A 17,655-nucleotide genomic window follows, 5' to 3' on the forward strand; every position below is an offset into this window, starting at 1 on the left:
ATAAGTTTTATTTTTCACAGTATTTGTTTTATGTAAAACATTAAATTTGGTGTAAAGCTGTTATAGTATCTTCTTAAAACAGCCTTTAGTATCTGAAATAGTGTCCCCCATTCCTTTCTGATATTGGCAATTTCTCTCTCTCTCTCACTCTTTTTTTTTTTTTATTCGCTTTGCTAGGGATTTATTAATTTTACTACTTTTCAGAAATCTAATGTTTTGCTTCATTGATTTTATTTGTTTGGGATTTGTTTTCTTTTTCATTCATTTCTACTCTTTATTCTTCCTTTCCTTTTGCTTTCTTTGATTTGCTATTTGTTTTTGAACTTTTGAAATAGAAGCTTAGATACTGATTTCATCCTTCTGTTCTAATATATGCATTCTTCTTTACTTTTATTTACAAGCATTGTTTTAGTTTTATTCTCTATGTTTCCATAATTTGCATTTTCATTATAATTTATTGTAAATATTTTAAAATTTCCATTGACTCATAAGTGTAGAAGTATGTCATTTAATTTTCAAGCAGTAGGGGAGTTTCTCAATTTTTAAAAATTATTCTCTTCTAGCTTAATTGCCTTGTAATTAGAGAACATACTCTCAAAGACTTAAGTCCTTTGAAATTTATTAAGACTTGCTTTATGACTCAGCCTATGGTTCATTTTGGTATGTATTTTGTGTATAGTTTGTATATTCTGCTTTTATTTGGAAGAATGTACTATGTATATTAAGTCTAGTTGGTTAATCGTGTAGTTTAAATCTGTATCTTAGTAAAAACTTTCTCATCTGATTGATCTTGTAGCTATTGACAAAGGTATGTTACTCTTTCATGTAATTATGGATTTGTCCACATCCTCTATTAGTTTTGTATATTTTTGCTTTATATATTTTCAAGCTCTGTTATTGGGTCCATTCATATTTAGAAGTATGATATCTTTTTGTTGGTTTGACTTTTTAATTATTAAGAAATGTCTCTTTATCTTTTGTCATGTTTATTGCCTTAAGTTAATTTTGTCTGATATTGGCATAGCTATGAGAGCTTCCTTTTAATTGTTTTCTGGATGATATGCTTTTCTCATCATCTTATATTTAATATTTCTGTGACCATAAGTAGTCTTATAGCAGAGTGAATATTTAACATGATAACTATAATTTGAGTTTAAAGCTACCATCTTACTATTTGTTTTTATTTTACTAATGTGCACTATGCTTTTTTTCTCACTTTCTACCTTCTTTGGTTCAATGAAATATTTTATTTATTCTTTTTCTCACTTCAGTTAACCTTTAATGGCTATACTAGAAATCACTACATTGATTTTGAGTTATTGCAGTCTGATGCAGATTATTACTTCTGCCACTTCCTGCATAATGCAGATATCTTAAAAACTTTAACTCCATCTATCCCAGTTCTGAATTTTTTTTGTTATTGTTGTCACGCATCTTGAATCTATATATATTTTAAACTTAACAAGCTAGTAATGTAATTATTTTTATGGTCACTGTTCATCCATGTTTGCCAACATTTACCTTTTTTATGGCTCTTCCTTTTTGCATTTCCATGCTTTTTTCCTAGTATCATTTTCCTTCTGTAGGAAGAATTCCCTTTTAGTATTTCTTTTACTGATAAATTCTTGTTTGTTTTTCTGAAATCACCTTTATTTCATTTTCTTTTTTTCAGACATTTTAAAATTGTGACTAGATTTCTTGATTGGCACCTATTTTCTTTCAGAATTTTTAGGAAGTCATTCCATTGTCCTCTGCCCCTCTTAATTTCTGTTGAAAGTTATGTCTGTCTGTTGATTGTTGCTTATTTAAATTTTTTATTTTTTTCCTCTAGCTCTTTAAAGATGTGGCTTTATGTTAGGAAATTCTTTGTCGTTATTATTTCAAATATTGGTTCTTTCTTATTTTCTCTCTCCTTTCTTCTGGGATTTCAGTGATATGTATGGTAGAACATTTCAGTGGATTCCACAGGCCTCTTATTCTCTCTTAACATTTTTCAACCTTTATTTCTCAGTGCTTTGGTTTGGGTATTTTTTGTTGACCTCCACTTTACTTCATGTTTATTCTCTTCAATCTGCTGGAGGCACCAAGGACTGACAACACTTTGTGGAAATTTTGCTATGTAGAGTAAGGATATAGGAGCAGTGGTTGGACCATGTCGGAATAAAGAGAGGGACTTGCTCATTTGTTTTTGGTTAGAACATACTAGCGCATTTATGTTATGATTAGAATGATTCAGTAGAGAGAAAAAAAATTAAAGTGTGTGAGAAAGTAAAGGAAGATGGTTTTTGGCTAAAAGTCCTTGAGGAGGTGAGAGAGGACATAATCCAAAGCACAACTGAAAGAATTTTCCTTTAATAGAAGTGGGACATAAAGAGGATAGGTACTCATTCATGTGTATCAGTGGTCTTTGAGGTGGAATTCTGGCTTGGTCAATGGAAAACATGCACCTGCTGTAAGTTTCTAGACTCTTAAACCTTGTGTGTGTGTGTGTGTGTGTGTGTGTGTGTGTGTGTGTTGGGAATATGGGAAAATTGTCCAAGAAAAGGGAGTCAAGTGAAAGTGTAGACTGTATAGCTACCTAATTCTTTATTCTATGGTGACTTTATTCTGTGGTGATTACATTCTTTGTACCCTTAGTGATATCTACCTTTATCTCTTAGGGTACTCAAAGTATTATAGTACACTTTTAAGGAAATACTGAAATGTTTAATTATGTTAAATTAATCAAATGTTTTTGTCATATTGTTAAAATTTCTGTACTGTATCTTTTAACATAGTTAATTCCTGATAGTGCATTTAAAATTAATTATTAATAGTATTTTGAATAGAAAATGAAGTTTTCTAATGTATTTTCCCATATTTTGTTTTACAGTTTTGTGAGTACTAGAATAGCACAGCCATGTTTCGGAATAGTCTCAAGATGCTTCTTACTGGAGGGAAATCAAGTCGTAAAAACAGATCAAGTGGTAAGTGACTATGTTACATTTATTCTGTGTGATATATATTTTTTTTAAAATAATAATTTTTTATTATGTTATGTTAGTCACCATACAGTACGTCCTTAGTTTTTGATGTAATGTTCCATGAGGGAAGTTCTTTTAGGGATCTGAATTGGTGCTACAACTTTATATATTTACTTACTATAAATGGCTTATTCAATTTATAAAGAAAGAAAGTTTACATTCCTCTAGGCTGCCGTCCTCTTAATTAAGAGGTTGGAACACTTGAATACTTATCAGGAATAGCTAGATAAAGTAAAGTTTGTGAAGGAAACGTATTTATTTAAATACATGTGAGAGTAATGCTTCTGTGCACTACTTACTAAAAACTTACTAGACCTAAATTTACTTTTTGAATTAACATCTGAAATTATTTCAGTCCTAGGCACTGTTTGGGGAATGAGACTGTAAAAATAGAAATTGTCTTCAGAAGGTTGTACAGAAAGTGAAATATAAATTTTAGATTTGTACAGTTATTAAAATAAAGCTTTTAAAAAGTTGACTTAAGAATAAGGAGGTAATTCTTAGGCTTTTAAGGTAAAAACAGAAGCTGTATATATACTTTTTTGGAGAAATGTTGATGAGAGATGTACTAAATATTTCTTTTCTGCTAATGGGTTATAGATATTTATTTCCTTTTAATCTTTTCAATTTCTCAGTTTTTCTGCATTTTACAAGTTAATTTTTTTGATAGTTTTTGAGATTTGCCTTATAGTTCAGCCTGTGATCACTTTTGGTGAATGTTTTGGATTCACCTGAAAATAACGTGGATTCTGCAATTATTGGGCACAGTGTAGTTAATGGTGGTTTTCAAATATTTTAGATCCTTATTTATTTTAAAGAAATTATTTACTAAGGAAGATATGATTAAATCTCACACTATGTTTATTAAATTGTCTTTTTCTCCTTCTTGTTCCTGTTTTTGCTTTTTTTTATTTGGAAGCTATTTTATTAGATACATTGAAATTTAGAATTGCTCTATCTTCCTGGTGAATTTGACTGTTTCATCATAATGAAATATCCTCTTTATTTCGAATAATGTCTCTGGTTTGAAAGCTGATTTTGTCAATTATTACTATACCTATCCTAACTTTTTCTTGATTAGTGTTTGCATAGTATGGTTTGTTCTATTCTTTTACTTTCAGCATTTCTATATAGCTATACTGTTAATAGGATATAGTTGAGCTTTCTTTATTCATTCAGACAAATTTTTTCTCTTAAGGGAGATGTTGGTTAATCCACATTAATTCAGCCGATGATTTATTTGGGTTTAAATATAGCATATTACAATGTACTTTCTACTTGTCCTGCCTATTCTATGTTCTTTCTCCTTTCTTGCTTTATTTTAGATTGATCAAAGACATTTTTTATTATTCCATGTCTCTTCCTTTTGACTTGGAAATTACATATTCTTGTAACTCTTTCTGTGGTTACCTTAAAGATTCAGATATCAGGGGCGCCTGGGTGGCAGAGCGGTTAAGCGTCTGCCTTCGGCTCAGGGCATGATCCTGGCATTATGGGATCGAGCCCCACATCAGGCTCCTCCGCTATGAGCCTGCTCCTCTCTCCCACTCCCCCTGGCTTGTGTTCCCTCTCTCGCTGGCTGTCTCTATCTCTGTCAAATAAATAAATAAATAAATAAAATCTTTAAAAAAAAAAAAAGATTCAGATGCCAAAGTTTGATATTGATTGGTACTTTTACTTTCTTCTTGGACAATGCAAGAGCATTAGATTCTTTTCACCTGTGTATGTATTTTAAACTCCACAAGACATTACTGTTGTTTTACGTAGTCACCATTATTTAGGTTTACCTACATATTTGATCATTACCTTGATTTTCATTCCTTCCTTTCATCCCTCACTTTCTTCTAGATGGGATCACCTTTCTTTTTGCTTGGAGAAGACTCCTTATCATTTCCTTCCTATGGCAAATTTACCTTTTTTTTAATGTGAAAAAGTCCTTATTTTGCCTTTATTTTTTGGAGGATATTTTTGCTGGGGGTAGAATTCTAGGTTGGTAGTTATCTTCTTTCAGCACTTTCAAATATAGTTCATTGTCTTCTGGCTCCTTGAATTATTTTTGGTGAGAAGTCAGTTGTTAGTCTAATTGCTGCCTCTTTAAAGGTGATCTGTCTTTTTTCTCCTTTTTTTAGTTTTCTAGATTTACACTGATGTGCCTAGGAGTGTTTTTTTTTTTCTTCCCTTTTTTTTTTAATTATTAAAGTACAGTTGACATACAATGTTATATTAGTTTCAGGTATGCAACATACTCATTGCTCACCATGGTAAGTGTAATCACCATCTGTTGCCAAACGATATTATTACAGTATTAATGACTGTATTCCCTATATTGTACTTTCCATCTCTGTGATGGAAATTCAGTTATTTTATAACTGAAAGTATGTACCTCTTGATCTTCTTTATGTATTTTGCCCATCCCCCAAACCCGTCCGCTTTGGCTGCCACTAGTTGGTTCTCTGTATTTATGGATTTGTTTCTGTTTGTTTGTTTGGTTGGTTTTGTCTTTTAGATTCTACACACCAGTGAAAACAAATGGTATTTGTCTTTCTCTGTCTGACTCATTTCACTTAGTATAATACCCTGTTCCATCTTTTTTTTTTTTTTAAGATTTTATTTATTTATTTGACACAGAGAGACAGCACAAGCAGGGGGTAGTGGCAAAGGAAGAGGCTCCCCATTGAGCAAGGAGCCTGATGCGGGGCTCAGTCTCAGGACCCCAGACCATTACCTGAGCTGAAGGCAGACGTTTAACTGACTGAGCCACCCAGGTGACCCTTTTAGTGTGTATTTCTTAAGGACAAGGAGATTCTTTTACATAATCACAGTATATTAATCGCAGACAGTTTAACATTGATATAATGCTTTTATCTAATCTACCATTTCCCAAATTTTGTCAGCTTATCCAGTAATTTCCTTTGGAGAATTTTCCCCCTTGTTTCCAAAATCTAATCAGGATAAGCCATTGCACTACTGGTCATGTCTTTTTACTCTTATTCAATTTGAAATAGTTTTCTGCCTTTTTGGACAGTTTTGAAGAATAAAGTCTCTCTCTTCTTTTGAAAATAAGCAGAATGCCCCTGATTTTGTGTTTGATCTTTTTTTTTTTTTTTTTAATGATTAGAGGCAGGGTATGTATCTCAGGTCTGAATGTTACTTAAATGTATGTTTTTTCTTCTTGGGGCATCACAACCAGAAGCAGACAATATCTCTCTGTCATTCATTAGTGATTTTGATGACCAAATCAAGGTATTCTCCAGGTTTTTCTGCTATATGGATGCTGATTTTCCCCTTTCAGCTTAAAAACAATCGACAGATGGACACCATTTTATTCTTTATAGAGTTTCCAATTCTTTGTCAGTATTCTCAATCTTGTCTCTTATCTCCCCACATGTAGTAAATGTATATTTTTATCTCTATTTATCTATCTTAAAATCTGTGTCTGATAACTAAATATGTCTGTTGTCTCTTTCTTTTGGTTTTTACTAATGTTATTTCCTCCTGTGTCTAGTTAATTTTTTGGAGTAAGCATTTTATTTTGGATTAAATTTTAGGTTAAAAAAAGATTTTATTTATTTTTTAGAGAGAGAGCGAGCGAGCACAGAAATGGAGAGTGGCAGGCAGAGGGAGAGGGAGAAGCAGGTTCTCTGCCAAACAAAGAGCCTGACATGGAGCTTGATCCCAGGACTCTGGTATCATGACCTGAGCCAAAGGCAGGTGCTTAACTGACTGAGCCACCCAGGCACCCCTGGATTAAATTTAGATTTAAAGAAAAGTTGCAAAGATAGTACAGACAATTCTCATATACCTCTTAACCCACTTTTACCCATTGTTACATCTTATTTATCATGGTCCATTGTCTAAACTAAGAAACCAACGTTGGTACACTACTGTTTACTAAACTCCAGATTTTTATTTGGCTTTCATTAGTTTTTCCATTCATGTCCTCATTCTGCTTTAGAATCCAATCCAGAGAACTGCATTGCATTTCGTTATTTTGTCTCCCCAGACAGTTTGATTGAGTTTGGCAGAAGACAATAATTGACATCATTCCACTGGTCACTTTTTGATTACACACACACACACACACACACACACGCTCATATATGTCAGAGATCCAAGCTGCCTCCAAATTTGACATTTAAAGAAATGGTTTGTCCAAAATTTGTTTTGTGGCCTAGAACCATGATTTTCTTAGACACCTTTAGCTGTTCACTTTTGATATCAGTACCAGCATTTCTCTCACTTCACAGCTATTACTTCATATAAGATAACTAGTAGAAATCAATAAAGCCGTAATAGGGTGCAGTTGTGAATAGTCTTTTTGCCTTGAGTACCAGGTAAGTAACTTATGCGTACATACTACCCTTATTAAAGGTAGGCATCATATTTTCCCTTTAGCGAAATTACAAATTATTGTATGCGAGGCTTCTGAGTAGTACTGTTCTAGTAGAGATATTATTAAATTCATACATATCAAAGGTTCTACTGTAGTGTTAAAGCTAATTCCTTTGATTTACTAGGTATTTAATTATGTCAATAAAGATTTTGGGAGGTCTTATTTTAGTATTTATTCTTCTCCATGGTTTTTCATGTGAAATGTTTATAATTTAGAATAGTTACAAGTTAGTGTAGTTATAAAAATAGTGCTTTGTATTCTGTGTGAAAAGAACCATATTTGTAGAGAAGCTGCACTTTTCTTCAAATGTACTCCAAGGCAGGAAATTCTAGAGCAGGAATAAATTTTATATTAAAAAAAAAGTGTACTTACGGAATGACATCATTGGTGTTTTCATCATTATTTTTTTCTTTAATTGTTAATAATTGGGTGGATTTTATATTAACTTTTGTTCATAGCTTATTTTTCAGATTAATAAGGTGAGTTTCCTCATAGGCATAATTATTTGTTTTGTATTAGGAAACCAACAGTTAAAAAAGGATTTGTAATAAAGGGAAGTTGTTATAATTTGTCTTTTAAATAGTTGATCTGAACTTTTGTGTACGCCACTAGATAAATATTTCACAGAAATAGATTTTACATAATAATAAATGAATTTTCTCAGACAGTGTTTTTTTCCTAAGGACATATGAATATCAGCTTTGAATTTTGTAACTTAATTCATATTTTCCATGTAAAAATTGTTCTTGTTGCATGTAAGACTAGGTACTCCTATGTTTTTATGAAAAAACAATTATATGACTCTCTTGAATTATGAGTTATAAAGGAAATATATGTGTTTCTATGTTGTTTAAGTTATATGTTTATACATATCTTTTCTTTGTCTTAACCTTTTTACTTAAAATCATGCAAGTAATTAATAAAAGTTAAAATAGTTAAAATATGGTTCTTTGATATGTGTTAATGCTGTTACTTGCTATCATTGTATTGGGAAACCATCATTCAATTATGAGCAGATAATCTCAGATATTCAAGGACTCAGAAAGTATAGTACCCCAAGTGTCACAAAGCTGTTGGGAGAAAAAAACTGGAGACTGTCTCCCAGCAAAGTAAAAAAATAAATGTGAAGAAGACAAGAGGTATAGAAAGAAAAGTGAGCCAAAGTAAGGGGGTAAAACTTATAGTTAAATACAAATAATCAACATGGGCATGTCGGTGGCTCAGTTGGTTAAGTGTCTGCCTTTGGCTCAGGTAATGATATCTGGGTCCTGGGATTGAGCCCCCCGTTGGGCTCCCTGCTCAGCAGGGAGTCTGAGTCTCCCTCTCTCTCTGCTCCCCATCCCGCCTTGTGTGTGCTTTCCTCTCTCAAATAAATAAATAAATAAATAAATAAAATAATAAATAAATAATCACTGATAATATACTACAACAAGTAGAATTTATGCCAGGAATGCAAAGATGTTTGTATATCAGAAAATCTCAACAGAGGTTTTTAACTTAGAAAAAGTTTTAGGGGTGCCCCGATGACTCAGTTGGTTAAGCATCTGCCTTCAGCTCAGGTCATGATCCCAAAGTCCCAGGAATGAACCCGGGTATCTGGCTCCCCACTCAGCAGAGAGTCTGCTTCTCCCTCTGCCTCTCCCCTCACTACTCGTGCACTTTCTCTCTCTCAAATAAATAAATAAAATCTTAAAAGAAAATATTTAAAAACTGTATTGTTTTATCATTATATTCTGAAATGACATTTTATAAAACTGAGCAGCCTTTAAAAACATCATCAAATAGAAAAAAGGTACTTTAAATATAATAGAGACTAGTCATCTAAACATTATACTAAACAAAGAAATACAGCAGCCACTTCTGTTAAAACAGAAACATAATAATGATTTCTCCTATTACCCTTCTTTTTCACAGTTGTTTGGAAAGTTCTAGTATACAATAAAGATGTGAAAATAAAATTACTAGTATAAATATTGGAGAAGAAAAGACAGTGTCATCTTTACATTAGAAGCATTTGCTACCGGTAGTTTTTTTCCTTTCCTTTTCCTCTTTCTTTTTCTTCTTCTTTTTTTTTTTTGTCCATAAGCCATTAAATTAAAATCTTCATTGCTCTTTGAATAATGAATGTTCATAATAAAGAAATATATACAATAGTATTTAATGCAAATATATTTATACTGTAAAAATATCTTTTCCCTTCCAAGGACAGTATGTTTTATTTCACTGATAAACCGTGAAATTACAACATAAGTTTTTCAAGGGTTTTTACCTTTTCTCTAATGTGTTCTAACAGAATTTGGTTAAAAAATACACTCCCATTTAATAAGAGGAAAGGATTTTGCTTTTTTTAATTTAGAGCTATAAAATCTTTTGTAATAAAACCTAGACCTGTCATATTTTTGTTCTCTGTTATTTCCCTTTCTCTGCCCATCAATTTCTCCAATTTGTGGTTGGCTGTTGAGATACTTAACCTCTTATGAAATTCATTTGTCCTTGCCAATTAAGATAGGTTGGCATGGAACTTGAGGTAAAAAGGCGTTAGAGGAAGTGACAGAATGTGGTCATATAAAAGAGAATAAGGATTCTCATTTGGGTGGTAGAGGACAGTGAGCTATGAAAAGAAATGTGGCTGGAGAATGAAAAAAGTGGTGAGAACCTTGAAATTATATCTTCAAACAAGTCTGATTTGACTGGTTTTGTTTATATTTCTTTTTTTTTTTAAGATTTTATTTATTTATTCGACAGAGACAGAGACAGCCAGCGAGAGAGGGAACACAAGCAGGGGGAGTGGGAGAGGAAGAAGCAGGCTCATAGCGGAGGAGCCTGATGTGGGGCTCGATTCTGCAATGCCAGGATCACACCCTGAGCCGAAGGCAGACGCCTAACCACCGTGCCACCCAGGCGCCCCCACTCTCATGTTTTCACATCTATTCCCAGTTTTGTTTTCATCCTTTTTTTTTTCAAAGTTGTTTAAGAGTTGTGCTAGTGTCACAAGATGAATTGTCATGGTTTCCATCTTTCACTGTGTTTTATGTATCATATAAATTACTTATTCCTTGTAAGTATAGTAGAACTCATACATAAAAATGGCTGGCCTAGGTCAGGTATTGGGGTTTTTTTAGACGGTATTTTCTATTTTATTGTCATTCATAGAATTAGGTTTCCTTTAGGCAATTTGGATAGTTTGTTATTTTCCTAAAAAACTTCCATTTCATTGAGATTTAAAAATTTATCTACATAAAGTTATATATATTATGGCCATTTGAAATTAATTTTTGCCTAATATTATTTTCATATTTCTTATCTCTTTGCTTTGAGGCTTATTTTATTAGCTTTTTCAAAAGATGTAGCTCTTTGATTTATTAATTTTGTTTTTTTCTTGTTTACATTATGAATTTTCCTGATATAGCTTTTACCATATTCCACAAACTTTGATATGTAATATTCTCATTAACTTTATACATAGTCTGTATTGTTGATTTTCTTTTTGACCCAAGTAATTTAATCAGCTTGAAATTTCCCAAGTGATTGATCTTTCTTGTTTGTTTATTTACCCTTTGTTATAATTCTCTCGTTTAATGCACAGTGGTTAGAAAATGTGGCCTGATCATTTACTTCTCTTTAAAGTAGTGACTGATGAGCTGCCTCCTGTAAACAAACCATCTGTATGTATAAATAAAGTTTTATTGGAACTTAGCAACACATTTGTGATAGATACTGCACAGCCTACAGTCCTGAAGTATTACTATCTGGCCCAATAAGAAAAAAGTTCACCTTGCTTTAAAGTATTGGAATTGGCTTTTCTTGGCTGAATTTTGATCAGATTTTATAACTAGTGGGCTCTGGAAAATAAAGTGTGTTTTCTATTGATAGGACAAAGTTTACTATATTTATTAAGTAAACTAATTTTTTAACTGCTAATTTTTTAAGTACTAATTTTATAACTCCTATATGTTAATTTCTTTCTTTTTTTTTTTTTTGCTTAGTTGAATGTCCAGTACTTTTTGCCTTAAATTTATCCAGATTTTGTATTTAAGGTGTATCTCTTGTAAATATGTATTTTTGTCTTGTTGTTAAGTCCAATTTGATTTTCTATTTCTAAATGGTATAATTAGTCCATTTACATTGACTGTATAACTTGATATGATTTGGTCTAAGTCTCTCATCTTGCTCTGTTTTGCATTCCATATGTTCCTTGTTCCTTTTCTCCCTGCTTCCTGTCTTTTTAAAGATTTATCAATTTTTTTTAATACGCTATCCATTTTTCTTGACCTTTTAGCTATACCTTCTTGGAATTTTTTTAAAGAGATTACACAAGGGATTACAACATACGTCTTTAACTTTTTATGGTTTAACTTGAATTTTTATTTTACTACTTTGTTAACACTGTAATGACCTTATGATATTTAATTCTATTTATATCTCACTCTTTTGTCTTCTATTCACTTCTATAGTATATATTTCACATTATATTATAACTGTTGCTTTACGTAGTCAGTAGTCTTTAAGATTTTTTAAAAATGTCTTTTATATTTAACCATATATTTACCTCTTCTAGTGTACTTCATTCCTTCTTACAAAATGATGTTTTATCTGGGATTCTTCTTCACCCTGCAGAATTTCCTTTGCTTTTCTTGAAGTGTAGGTCTGCTGGCAGTGAATTGTCTCAGTTCTTGTTTCCCCATGATATTTTAATTTTCCCTTTATTTTTGAAGACCATTTTCCCTAGGTATGAAATTTTAGATTGGTAATTTTTTTCTTTGAACACTTTGAAGATGTTATTCAATTATCTTTTGACTCTTAACTGTTTCTGATGGGAGGTCAGCCATCATGTGTTGTTTCTCCCCCCCCCCCAAANATTTTTTTTTTCCCCCCCCCCCCCCAAAAAAAAAAACTTGGAATGTAATGTGCCCTGTTACTTAATTTGGTCTGTTTGCTTTGAATTTTTTTTCTTCATTTTGGCTTTTAGCACTGGGCTATGATATTACCTAGGTGTATAATTTTCTTTCTGTTTTCTTTTTTGGATTTTGGAGAGCTTTAGTTTATGTGCTAATGTCTCATCAATTGTGTAAAACCTTAGCCATTATTTCTTCTATTTTTTTTTCATCTGTGTTTTGGAACTTTAGTTTGTATATATTAGATTCTTTGATATTATCCCTTATGTATATCGACTGTGTTCTTTTTGTTTTTTGGACTTTTTTTTTTCTCTTTGGTTAATTATGTTGGCCTGTCTTCATGTTTATTGATACTTTCTTCTGTTGTGTCCAGTCAGCCTTTAAGCCCAGTTAGTTAATTCTAACAGCATTTTTCAGTTACAGAATGTTCATTTGGTTCTTTTAAAGATAATTACATTTCTCTATTGAAATTTTCAACCCATTTTTTTTCATTTTTAACCTCTTTTTTCCCCTTAACTTATACATAATAGCTAAAAATAGCTTAATAGCTGACATCTCTGCTAAGACATATAGGTCCATTTATGCATCTGTTTCTATTAATTATTTTGCTACTTGATTATGAATCATATTTTCCTGCTTCTTCACACATCTCAACATTTTTCTTTTGTTTATCAGACATTGTGTTTAAAAGAACTGTAGTGTCTGGAGTAAATAATATTTTTCTCTAAAGAGGGAAAGCCTTTCTTATGTAAGGCATCTGTGATGAGAGTCTGATCTTTTGGATTTGATGGACTATTGAAGTGAATAAGGGCTAGGTTATAGTTTAGTTTGTTTCAATTCACATGTATTCCATATGTCTGGAGTGAGGTCTCTTCTTTGTGTATGTCAGTCCTCACCCTTTAGCAGGTCTCTGGCTAATTCCATCTGATTATGAGATCATCGTCAACTCTGTTGTCAGGCTTTTAGTCCTCCATGTTGTTGCCACCATGAACTTGGTAGAAATCCTGTGTGGAGAATCAGTGGGCATGGAGACCTAGCTTTGAATATAGGATTCCTTCAACTTCTATATCAGGAGCTGGTGAACTGTGGCCTGCAGGCTAAATCTGGCCTACCACCTGTTTTTCTAAACAACATTTTATTGGGACATAGCCATACTCACTTGCTTATGTTTTGTCTATGTCTGCTTTCATGTTACAACAGCAGAATTTTGTAGTTATAACAGAGACTAAAATGTTTAATCTTGGGGCGCTTGGGTGGCTCAGTCGGTTGGGCACCTGCCTTAGGCTCTGGTCATGATCCTGGAGTCCCGGGATCAAGCCCCATGTCAGGCTCCCTGCTCAGTGGAGAGTCTCCTTCTTCCTCTCCCTCTGCCCCATCCCCTGCTCCTCTCTCTTCCTCCTTCACTCTCTCTTACATTAATTAATTAATAAAATGTTTAATATCTGGCTCATTACAGAAAAATTTTCTAACCCCTGTTTTATACCATTAAGCCAGTTCACACAGTAGATAAAAATTTTGCTAATTTCTCTTTATCACTCTGTAGTCTCTGCCTGTAGCAGACCGGTCTTCCTCCTACTACTTATGCTTTGATTTTGTAAATGACCATAGCAATCTGAAATAAACTTCATCAGATCATATCACCCCTAATCTTAGAACCCTATAATAAGTATCAATAGATCTTAGAATACAGTTAGAAGTCTTTCACTAAGCTTATAGAGCCGTTGGTAATATAAACACTACCTAATTCCAACCTTCTTTTTTTAAAAATAGACTTTAAGGGGGTGCTTGGGTGGCTCAGTTGGTTGAAGTATCTGACTCTTGATTTGGCTCAGGTCATGATCTCAGGGTTGTGAGATTGAGCCCTACGTGGGGTTCCGTGCTCAGGTCAGCACAGAGTCTGCTTGGGATTCTCTTTCTCCCTCTCCCTCAACCCTTCCTTCTGCTTGTGCATGTGCGTGTGCTCTATGAATAAATAAATAAATAAATAAATAAATAAATAAATAAATAAAATCTTTAAAAAATAGACTTTAGGGGCACCTGGGAGGTGCGGTTGGTTAAGTGTCCAACTCTTGGCTTCAGCTCAGGTAGTGATCTCACAGTTGTGAGATTGAGCCCTGCATCAGACTCCACACTCAGTGCAGAGTCTGCTTGAGATTCTCTTTCCCTCTCCCCCTTCTGCTCATGCTCTCTCTCTTTCTCTAAAATAAATAGATAAATCTTAAAAAAAAATAAATTTTATTTTTTAGAGCACTTTTAGGTTCATGGCAAAATGGGGGGAAGATACCGAGATTTCCCATACACCTCTGCTACACACATGTGTATAATATTCACTGGCCTTTCCTCTCAATCTCCACACTGGTCTTCCTTTTCAGCCCCTACCATGTTCAGACTCCATCCAGTAACCATTTCTGTCCTGAGAGTATATATCATTTTTTGAGATACTTTACTTTGTTTGATTTGGGTTGTTGTCAATCTTTCTTGATAAGTGTAAGCCCTACACGTTTACTGTCTTATTTCCAACATCTAGAATATGCCTAGAAATTAGCTCTATAAATATTTGTTGAATGAGTGAACAAATATACTATTTTCTCTGACTCACTATCATCTACCCTCACTCTCATCCTGCTGCCATATTAATTTACTTAGCCAGAAAAGTCTTAGCTTGGCAGCACCTGGCCTCACCTAACTTCTCAAGCCTTATTCCCTGTAATTCTTAGTAAGAAACTTCCTACTTTATCTAAATCAGACTTCTAATGCTTTATATTATTAATGCTGTACCCTTTGATCATTATATCCACTCCGTCTGGAATAAACTTGCCACTTATCTTCAAGTTACCTCTTTAATCCTATCTAATCAATCTTTTAAGTCCAGCTTATGTCTCATTTTAGTTCATAGTCTTTTGCCTCATGTGCTATAGTGCTTATTGCCTGTATTCCTAATATGAAACTTTTATTGTTCATGAACTTTCTAGAAATGTTTTCCTAACATAGTTTATCATAAGGGTAAGGGATGTACACTTCTTTCTGTTCTCCCATCAGTTCAAACTATCACTGTATTTACATTTATATATCCGTATTTCATTGAAAATGAATATAAGAGGTCATGTAAAGTTATTGTCTTTGATGAAGTGTGTGTTGAGTAACTGTTACCTTACATTTGCATATGATCTGTTTCACAAAGGCAGATGACTTTAACATATATTACCTTATTTAATCTGTGTAGCAAATACCATGTCATTTTACAGATGAGAGAAAAAAGACTGGCTCAAGATAAAAAAAACTTTCTCAAATGTCTATAGCTAGTAGACAGCTGTAGTAGAAACTTGAATTTTCAGTCTTCATATATGGCTGTTACTGAGTAAATGAGACAGTAATGGAATTAAGTCTAATCTGAGATCTGAAAACTATATCTTTTATTTGAAGTAACAAGTTGGATGTTAAGAGATCTTAAATTGCTAAGGATTATGTCAAAGCAATAAGTAGGCAAGAGTGAAGTGGCTTCTTGTGGTAGTTGAGAGAGTTATTTTTTTTTAAGTTGTGTGCGTTTTTGCTCTTTGATTTTTCCCCCTTATTTTTCATGGAAACATGTTAATGGGAACCAGTTATATGCGATGAGTTGACTTGTCAGTTTCTTATATGTTTATTATTTGAAAAATTGCCTTAAAGGTAAACTAATATTAGCATCTCTCCATGGCTTTCCTGACTATTTTATTATTATTATTATTTTTTAGAGAGAGTGTGAGTTGGGGGTGGAGGGGCAAAGGGAGAGGGAGAGAGAGAATCTTAAGCTGGTTCCATGCTCAGCATGGTGCCCATGCGGGGCTCCTTACAACCCTGAGATCTTGACCTGTGCTGAAATCAAGTGTTGGATGCTTAATAGACCGAGCCACCCAGATGCCCCTGCCTTTCCTAATTATTAAATATACGGTAATATAGTTGATGTTAATTAAAAACAATTTTTCTTTCATGTCGCAGAATATTGGTCTCAATCATTTTTCTGACCATACATTCCTGCAATATTTACTGAAAATGTTAGGGATTCTCAACTAGAGTGGCAAATATAAAGATTAGAATTGGGTGAGTTAAGTTAGATAATGCTTCCCTTCCAGTTGTGGATGTTTTCTCCTCTGTTCTTAGTGGCTTAAGGTAGAGTACTTGGGAATGGTCAAGTGGGGAGAGAGAGTTGGGAGGCAGAATGGAACGACAAATAGTGAAGGCCATAGTGAGAAATTATAGCAAGGACATGCCCCATACCCCTTCTTTATGTCTTTCTTCTTATTTTGTACCCTTTTATATTTTGTCTATGTTTAATTATCACTATTTATCTTATTGTATATCTTCTACTCTGTTTTATTATCTGTCATTCCTCCTGGAAAACAAGTTTCATGACAAGTTCAGTCTCTTTTCTATCGCTGTATCCTTAGCAGAGCCCTGGCACCTAGTAAGTACTTGTTTTATTTGTGAATAACATTTGCAGGAAGATAACTCTGGGATCAGTGCATAAAATGGACTGTGGTGAGGAGATAGTAGTTCAGAGATGATGAAAAGAGTAAAGAAGTGACAGTGGGACCAATGAGGTTACACAAGGAAGACATTTTTGAGGTAAAATAGAAAGGACTTGGTTACTAGAGTATCTGGGAAAAGAAAAGAATGAGGAGAAATAATTTGTTATGAAATTTCTGACTAGATAGATTAGCTAATTAGTGACATTGCATCATTTTGGGCCCATATTATGTGCACAGTGATCATATATTAAATGAATAACTATCCAGAGGTAAACTTTTACCTTTAGCACAGAATTTTGCTTTTAAATGTAATTTATTTAGCTCCATGATTTATTTCCATTCTTCTGGGTTCCTTTGTAGTTTACCCTTATTTGAGCTTTGGGATTATGCTTACCCTGGGCTTTAGGACAAATTAATGTTACAAGTCCTTTTAGCCTTGCATTGCAGTACATCAGCCCAAAAATTCCTTTCCAAGGTTGTCTACTTTCACAGTTTACTGTTTCCATCCTTTTTGCTGAAGAAGGAAGCCAGAGAAAGCTATGTAGGGCTTTTGCTGTCAGCAGAAGTCCTTTTGTGACTAGTTCTTTCCAATTTAAGGGAAGTTGTTTTCATTTTTGTAATTAGTTTGTGCCTATCCTCCAGGTGCCCATTCTTTGCCTATTGCACAAGGTGCTTGAAATTTAAAATACTGATTGAAATTCCTCTCATGAAGCTGTCTTCAGTTATTAATCCAATCATATATTTTAAACAATTTTTAAAAGATTAAATCATTTAAACTGGTTTAATTTGGACAGTCTTCCTGCAGATTAGTTACTTTAAAAAGCCAAGTATATTTCAGA

At 33.3% G+C, this 17,655-nt stretch overlaps 1 protein-coding gene across 7 annotated transcripts in view; it reads left to right on the forward strand.

Moving 5' to 3' along the window:
* Positions 1–17,655, forward strand: part of TANC2 (tetratricopeptide repeat, ankyrin repeat and coiled-coil containing 2) — a 363,080-nt gene that overhangs the window by 59,836 nt on the left and 285,589 nt on the right. For all 7 annotated transcript variants that reach the window (XM_034641081.1, XM_034641080.1, XM_034641082.1 and 4 more), the window contains one exon: positions 2,873–2,966. In XM_034641081.1, the coding sequence (XP_034496972.1) occupies positions 2,900–2,966 (67 nt within the window). In that variant the 5' untranslated portion in view covers positions 2,873–2,899. The remainder of the gene's footprint in view (positions 1–2,872; positions 2,967–17,655) is intronic.

This window comes from Ailuropoda melanoleuca, chromosome 13, assembly GCF_002007445.2.
Source record: "Ailuropoda melanoleuca isolate Jingjing chromosome 13, ASM200744v2, whole genome shotgun sequence".
Taxonomy (NCBI): Eukaryota; Metazoa; Chordata; class Mammalia; order Carnivora; family Ursidae; genus Ailuropoda; species Ailuropoda melanoleuca.